General features: G+C 30.4%; 1 protein-coding gene across 1 annotated transcript; it reads right to left on the bottom strand.

Moving 5' to 3' along the window:
• Positions 1 to 843: 843 nt before the first annotated feature.
• Positions 844 to 1,275, bottom strand: LOC116125331. Its single transcript, XM_031411071.1, has one exon. It carries the CDS (start codon positions 1,273 to 1,275, stop codon positions 844 to 846), a length of 432 nt encoding a protein of 143 aa, XP_031266931.1.
• Positions 1,276 to 9,206: the final 7,931 nt, after the last annotated feature.

Raw genomic sequence — 9,206 nt, forward strand, 5'->3', positions numbered from 1 at the left:
TAATACTTGAATATTCATATAAATAAAGCATCTAAAATCATTTCTCGTTTACCTTGTTGAAATACTTCACTTCTTTTACTTATTCTGTTCAAACCTTTTGCTTAATTTGGTTGGTAACTTGATTAATCAGCAAAATTTGTTTGTATAGAATTTTGTTACGCTTTCATTAGTTTAGCTCCCAGAAATTATTAAGCATAATGACTCCATGATGTTTCTTATTGGGAGTAGAACAAAAAGGGTTCAAATTTAGAGCTAGTAGAAGATTGAAACAAATAAAAATGGATCTAGAGAAAATCTGAATTTTCATTAAATGAACAACAACTTTATATATACAAATTAGTGTACGATTCTGAATATGAATTTCTTTTTTAGGTATCATTTCACGAAAGAAATGGATATCTCTTTCTCTTTGTTTGGTTTTTCCATGTAGTATAGGATTGAATTATGCAATGGAAGTGATGCTACTGCTTGATTATCGCACCAAACAATTGGAGCTTCATTTAGGTTCAGAATGAGTTCACTAAGAAGGGAATTGATCCAAGCAACTTTTGGGGCTGTTTGAACCGAGGCACGGTCTATGTGCTAGATTTAGACACAACTCTTTGCTTCCTTGAGCTCCAGACTACATGATTTTCTCCAGAAAAGATACAAAAACCACCAACAGATTTTCTATCTTCTATGGCTCAAGCCCAATCGACATCTGAGTAGTGAGTATCCTATAATCTTTGTTCTTCCATTTGAAGTGAACCGAAGACTATGCTGAATTGTGCCTTATAAATATCTTAACACTCTCTTGCAACACTGCCAATCCTACAATCCAAATCAGAAGGCTCTTGCAGTTTACTAGTCTACTTCTGGTATGCTTTCTAACTCCGGCTTCCACACTTTGCAGTATTCAGCTTCATTTTTATTTTGAGAAATCATATCCTCAACTGAAACTCCTCCCTTTTGCAGCAGATCCTGCAGCTGTTGTTTACTGATAACCAACTTTATTCTCACGATACCGGCGGTTCCTTGCCCATCTCTGGCAGCCTCCTCTTCCGAAAACCTCACCTTCTTTTTCTCAACTTTTGGCACAAGAAAGTACAAGTTCCCACCAACAAGTTTAGCATCCGGCCTGAGTTTCCTGATTTCTGGAAGCGAATCAGAGAGTGCATGCCCTGAATATTCTGACAAAACGTCCTCCACTTTAATGGGAGCTTTATATTCCAGGACTTTTCCGTCGGTTTTCATCACCTTAATCATCTTTTCTTGCTGAACTAGGCAATTCCCCATGACTTAATTGATTCCTGTTTTAGTTGTTAAAATAAGGATTTTGATGAAATTGGATTTGGAATAAGAGAAGAATGGTTATTGTCGGAGTAGTTATAGGAAAGGATTGTGAGCATGCCCTTTTAATGCGTAAATATTACACAATTTGCCCAACCCCACCTCTCTTTGGAACCCCATGGTTCTTGAAATTTTGGTAGTGTAAAGTGTAAACTGCAGTTGGAATTTCTTCATCAATCATCATTCATGATATCATAAACTCACTGAGTTCAGTGAGTCGATACGGCATTAATTTTATTGTCCTCATCCTCAGTAATTTAAACAAATCTATACCCAGTGAATTTTATATAAAATTTGATTATTTGTGAACGATTTATAGTATACTTATAAAGCTATTTGAACCCAAAAATAATAATAGTATATAGATTGTTTTCATGTATGCTTTCCATCAACTAATCGAAATATGGATTAGTATTCTCTGAATTCTTCTTGCTAATTTTGATGTATGTTGTTTATATTTGCACTTGAATTGAAAAAAAAACTAGTAGGAAAATCAGCATAACTCAGTGAGTTTGGAAGAGACCCACCCCATAGCTATAGAATTAATAAAAATAGAAAGGAGTGATTGAGCAGTAATATTTGCTTATTTGGATGCTTGTAGGTTTTGCAATTTGCAGTAACTTCAACAACATGCGTGAATGTGATTACTCCTTCACTGGTCGGCCAAACCATTATACTATCCTTTTCCTTTGGACAAATTTAATACGTTTAAATTATTTAAATGTTAGAAACAAGTATTTTCAAAAGAATTGAGATAAGAGGTTGAAGGAGATTGATAAAGATGGTATAAATAAATAAAAGGGAGAATAATTAATGTTGTCCCTGCCAATATAATTTATATGGTTCTGATTTGTTGTACATAAAGTAGTGGGGGCAGCTCTTTTGGAAATTATTTTAGAAAATAAGACAACCACAACTAACTTAACAGAAAGGCCATTCAGCTGATCCCCTTGTCCATCAGGGTTTACTAAAATAAATACTACCTATTACTATTACAGTTTTATAAACAGGATCACATTTACTAATGCCACTGCCAATCATCATAACTCGTTAGTAATTCAACAAGTAGAGTTACATATATTCGGTGGAAATTTCAAAAGTTTTCCTACATAATTGGAGAGTGAAGATGATAATATTTATTATTTTCCCCATAGTTTCATACACAATCTTCCATTAATGCTTTATCTCATGTGCTTAGCTGAAGATATTTTGGTATATATATATATATATATATATATATATATATTGTCGTATTGTTGTTGTTCATCATGTTTGTTGGATTTTTATTCATGGTGGAATCAAAGCTGTAATTATGTCAGCATGATGAATATGCCAGAGCCACTCCTAAATTTATTCATTATTTAAAAAAAAAAAAAAAAAACCTATTAGTACTGTATAGGATCGAGTTAATTGTATTTACTCTATTGGGATTCGGTTTATTTTCAAAGTTCTGCGGTTTAAAATACTGGAACACTCCCTTTTCAATTTAAGAAACTGTTTATGGTAACAAATTTTTTTATATTTTTTCTTGTATCATTATTTGGTTAATACTTCGACAACATGAGAGATATTCGGATTTTTAAATAGTAAAATGTAAGACCTGGAACATCATTGACCCAAAACTCAGGGTGGATAAAGTTCCTTTCGTATAGGATTTTCCAGGCAATTAATATTAATTGTGATAGTTAAAAGCAGCCTAACTTTGGCCTTTTCGATTTTAGATATAATATTATCTAATTACAACATCAAACAATTAATGATTCATTATCCTATTCCCCTCTTTTATTCTTCGCTACTTATGATTTATGTCCCATTCACTTGCAAAATAATAAAATATTATTTGAAATTGTTCCCCCATAAGTTAATAGAAAGCCAACCCATTTATAGATTTTTTAAATACATGAAAATACTACTATTTTATCCATATTTTAATGCATTGCTATAATAGTAATTTACAATGCACAAAAGACCAAAATATCCTACTAATAATTGTAAATAATTAATATTAAATACTTTATTAATTAATATCAAATGTTTTAATCGATTATACTGAATAAGAGTTGAGTACAATTTACTTCTTAATGAATCATTGAATATGAAAATTAAAATAACAATTCCCCTATTCTCACTGTTGTCATCTAACTTAATTACCCATTTCACAGGTAATCGATTAAATAATAAATTAATTAAAACAAGTGAACAAGGTTTGGAGTAGTTTTACCTTGTTGTACGGTTACCCCTCATTTACATAGTTGCTTTCTCTTGTATGGAAATAGACTTTTTTTTTTTTTTTTTTTTAACCATGTTACCAATTAACTTAATTTTTAATTCCTTTATGGTCGGGGATGTCCCGACTAGTTTTGCACACCTCAACTCATCCCCTTAGACCCTAGAATATTATCGGTTGGATAAGAGTTCTAATGACTACCCCTATTAATACTTAATGAGGGACTCGAACTCAAGACCTTTTGAATAATATATTCAAGAGTTCTTATCGAATCACTCGCTTTCACCCAAAGATGGTTAAAAATATAGATAATTTTTAATAGTAATTGTAGTCTTTGTAAAGCCAATTGTAGTTTGAAAAACAGACAAATATTCCTTTCACTTTCTTAATTTCTTAGCCTTAGATTTTCTTTTTTGTTGTTTTGTTGCTTCCAGACTTTTACAAAAGGGGACAATTGGACAACTGCATCACGCTGGTTGGGCGGCACCGCCATTCACAACTCATTGCATTTGACTTGTACATAGAGGAGAAAATCAAATTGAATATAAGCTTTCAAGTTTCAGGTGTGTGTTTTGTTTGATTTTTAAATTGCTTTAATTTTAGAAGATGATATGTGCCATATGTAAAATGACAAAAATAGGCTTCTTCTTTTCTTTTCTTTTTTTTTTTTTAAAAAAGGTTTTTATTATTAAAATATATTAAAAATAATTTTTAAATATAAATATAAAAAATGAAAAATTGGCCAACGAATTTGCTAGAAGGTAGCCACCGACAATGGTCGGACGCTATCTCAATAGGCTCATCCGACGACACCACCCACTCCATTGGGTAGATTGCCGACTGATCTACCCAATTGAGCAGTCAAAATGGCTGAAATCTAGCCTAACTGTTACGACAAAACGCTAGAAATTCTAGCTAGTCTGGTTGCTCCATTTGGTAGATTGATTGCTAGTCTACCCAATGGTTACAACGACGTCTAACTATCATTTGCGACTATCGTCTGACCACCACTTCATCGAATAGTTCTAAAGTTTTATTTTTTAAAAATTTAAAAATTATATAATTTATTTAATCAAAAATCATTTATACAAAAATTAGAATTTATGTTAACCTTACAGTGTTTTTGGTAATTAAAATTTCAAAAACAATTATTGAATTCTAAAAGTCAAATAGCTACTTTTGAAATCCTTTTATAAAATAGATCCTTTTATAAAATAGATTATTTCATAATCAGCTTAGTTTATAATCACTTTTCAAACTAATTTACCTAACACTTTTTGTATTTCAAATTATGAAATAAGTGATTATAAAAATAAAAAATCCAACAACTTCAAACTAAACTTTATCAATTTCCTGTCAGACTATCTCCGTCTTTTTTACTTTAAAGCTACCTTTAACTTTTGTCTTATATATATATACTATATATATATATATATCTATGTATAATATATATAGGAATAAACTCTATATAATGATAAAAAATTATAGTCTCAATTTGGGATAGTTATAAATAAGAATAAACTCTACATTATAATAAGTTATAATTTTTCTAATTCCTGCTTTAAGAAAAGTTGTCTCTACATAGTGATAATTATCTGTATATTATAAAAATATATATGTTATGTAAAATTAAAGGTTTAAAATGAAATAAAATATTTATTTAAAATTATTTGGAACAATGATTTATGCTTTAGAGTTATTATCACATCTTTTACCTTACGAGTACGTAATAGCTCGTTAGCATGAATACCTTCTTGTTGAAGCCAAAATATTTTTAGTTTCTTAAGCATGTTTAGAGCTTCATGGCACAAGACTTTTTGTATTTCCTTGCTATTATCCTTAGGATTATTTCTTTTCTCTTCTTGTCTAATTGCAACAATAATTTCTATTTTAGTTAAAGCATACACGATTTGTTGCTCATTTGGATAATCGAAGAAGATATTAATATTCATTCGATTAGTATAATGAAGTTATCGAATCTGATCACTCAATTCTATAGTGACTCTTTTATTCTCCTTATCCACTTTATTTGTAACTTACAATTCATTAACATTAGTGGTCCTAATTTTGTAGTGCTTAAAACCATTGACAATTGTCTATGGCTTCACATCAATTGACCAAGCATCAACTGCATTTACAGTTCCATCAATGACACTTATTTTTGCTGGTTTTAAGAAACGATCTTTTATCCGTTTCAAAAGTAGGCAATCGAAGTACTGAATTGAAATCCTAATATTACTAAAATATGAATTGAAATCCTAATACTGTACTACTAAAACATGAATTATAAAATAAGAAATCAGAACTATAATTTTTGTAACTATACCTCTATTAAGTTATAACCTCTTTATAGTAATAAAATTAGTTAGTCTCACCATTATGACTATAGAGAGGTTTTACTGTATATATAATTAGAATGAATGATGCCATTCCACTAATCTTTTGTTCTTCATCACTGATCAAAAATTTAATTGGCATGCTTTCTGCACTTTTCGGAAAGTTACTTGATTCTTGTCCTAGGTAGAAAATTAATTTATAAAATTACATTTTAATTTCTCATATTCACTTTTAGTTTATACTTATTTTTAGGGTTTATTATTGGAGTAATGTTACCCTTAGCTTATTTTGCCAGTCTAGAATAGTGAAAAAACTTATATATAACAATCTTACCATGTCACTTAGTTGACGTGGTGAGATTGTCCAACAATATAATACATATAGAATTAGTTGAATAGAGTTGGAAAAATGTTTTAAGTTGAATAGAATAGGATAATAGAAAACAAGTCCTTCCCTCTTTTTGTTTTCAATAGAAAAAATCTTATTTGTTTGTTTTTAATAGAAAAAATCTTATTTGTTTCAGATTAATTTTCAGAATAATGATTTTAATAAACATACAAACACATATTCTGTTTTTTTTTTTTTTTAATAAAAATAGAATAACACAAAAATGATTCATGAGAGTGAAACAAACTCTCGTATGTTATATGTAACCACGTCACTTGGTTGATGTGATGAGACTCTCCAATAATATAATACATATAAAATTAGTTTCATAATTACCCGTATGTTATTATGTTAACAATTCCCTTGAATAAGTTTTTCACTAGAAATATTATTGATAAACTTTTAATTTAAGAATAAGGCATTCATATTGATATTATCCTTTCTCCAAGAATAAGATTATTTAATTCCTTTCCGAAGTAGGGAGAGCTTTATTGTTAATTACCAGCTGATTGTTGTAGTCATTGATGGTTCAACTAGGCAGTCAAACTGGAGAGTAGTTGTATTTAATCTAAATCAGACAAATATTCCTTTCGCTTGTTATTTTCTTCTTACATAGATTTTGTTTGGTTTTCTTTTACTCTAGATGTGGTGAGTCAAACTCACTCTTTTATTTATATTTAAAGAATAAAGAGTCTATTGGACTCTTATTTTTATAGATAAACTCTTTATAATAAAGAGTTTGAGTCATATAAAGAGTCATTTGGAGATGTTCTTCCATAACTATTATAAGAATTAGCTGAAGATTAATTTGAGCAAAGATAACCATGTTTCTTTTAAAAGGATTCATAGAAATAAGAGAAAAAGGAATGAAACTAATGTAGGCATCAAAACATCAATGGAGACTCACCCACTTGAGATAATGGTTGAAGGAGATTAATGGGAGAATTAATATATGAAAAAGGGAGAATAATTAATGTACTGTTGTCAACAAGCATGCCTGCCAATATAATTTAGTGGGCGTAGAAAAATGAGCAGCTCTTTTGGAAATTCAATTAAACAAATTTTAGAAAATAAGACAACCACAACTAACTTAACAGAAACGCCATTCAGCTTGAATTTTATTTACTAAAATTCTATTCATCCCATTCCCCTCTTTTATTCTTCGCTATTAATGATTTATTATGTCCCATGTTTTCTTCTCTTTTCCTCCATATTCAACTTACCAAATTATAAATTGTATTAAATTGACAAAAATTACTCACCACTCCATTTGTTTCTGAAATTCTCCCTCAATTACTATGCCAATTATTCTACTTTGAATCAACCTCTCCCACAACAACCCCATCAATTCATTCGTTGAAAGCTTGAAAATTCTATTTGGAGACAGAAAAGTTAACAAAAATGTTTCGTATTTTACAGCCAAAAATTGAAGCAGAAAATGTTTACAAAAATCATTATTTGGAGAAAAGGAAAAAGAGAAAAAAGAATAAAAATTTAAAATATAAAATATAAAATACATTTTAAATTCTTACTTGGAAATATAAACAATAACTTTTATTCATTTAAGGTATTATAAATACATTATATATATGATTTGATATTCAAATTACATCAATTGTAATCATGTTCTTATTTTTTATGTTATTTTAAAGTGATCTTAAATATATAAGATTCATATTACGAGGGAATTTAATTCTTCATAGTAGCCGTAGTCTTAAAGCAATTGTAGTTCCTTTCACTTTCTTAATTTCTTTTTGCCTTCTACTTTGCTTTCAAAATTTCCTTTCTTTTTGTTGTTTTGTTGCTTCAAGACTTTTACACAAGGGGATAAGGGCACTTCCGCATGACCGCGACACCTGCATCATTCTAGTTGGTCGGCACCGCCATCAAGAATTCCTGTATATCCGTTGATTGGCTACCTATTAATTATGTTCATTTAACTTGAAGATTAAGTGTGAGTTTAGGGTTGTAGCAACTTCTCCCATACTCACTTATTTGATAATTTATCATCCAAAAGTGTTTGTGGCATTTCGTCACAGCAGGCTGAAAAATTTTGGCCGAACATTTTTCGGCTTGCAGAGAAACCCCGCATCCAACAGCCTATCTGTTCCCCTCACTGTCACTGGGTAGATCAGTTCAGCGATCCACCCAGTGGACCTAGTAGTGTTGTTGGACACGCCTTTGACGTCGACGCCCGACCATCGCTAACAGCTATCGTCCGACTACCGCGGACAACTGTCATACTACAACTGTCCAAGCAATATGCAGTGTATTGAATTTTTTATTTTTATATATAATATTATTACCATTTCCAGTCAGTTTGATTTTGAATATAGTAAAAATGAAAGATACAAAATCTTCTCCTTTTTGCCGATGTCTTTCAGGTTTTTGGGTACCATGGAAACTATAAAACTATCCAATTCGGGGTTAATTAATTAATTATGCCAGCATGATGAATATCCCACGCTACAGTAATTGAAGAAATGAAAGAATTTTGCGGGAGGCAATCCTGACAATCGAATCAGCCTAACTTAACTTAATTTAGTCTTTGCACTTTAATTTCCTGTGACAATCGAATCAGCCTAACTTAACTTAATTTAGTCTTTGTACTTTAATTTCCTGTCACTTTCTCCATATCTTTAAAGCTACCCTTAACTTTAGGCCCTCATGAGATTTCAGCAATTAATTTTGAGCTAATTATGCAAGTCATTGTCTAGTCATCCCCCAACGAGTCCATCTGCTTTTAATTAATCAGATAGTAGTATTATTATGAAATTGGCATGCTTTGTGCACTTTTCGGAAAGTTGGGGTAGAATTTTATAAAATTAATGAAGAGCTAATGACATCACTCATTTTGTCATATTTCACTTTCATTTATACTTATTTTCACGGTTAGTATATTGGAGTAATGTTACCGAGCTTATTT

Source organism: Pistacia vera, unplaced genomic scaffold (assembly GCF_008641045.1).
Source record: "Pistacia vera cultivar Batoury unplaced genomic scaffold, PisVer_v2 Contig163, whole genome shotgun sequence".
NCBI lineage: Eukaryota > Viridiplantae > Streptophyta > Magnoliopsida > Sapindales > Anacardiaceae > Pistacia > Pistacia vera.

Bases quoted from the DNA above. Each gene is read 5' to 3' on its own strand.
- LOC116125331 (XM_031411071.1), bottom strand. From the start codon at position 1,275: ATGGGGAATTGCCTAGTTCAGCAAGAAAAGATGATTAAGGTGATGAAA.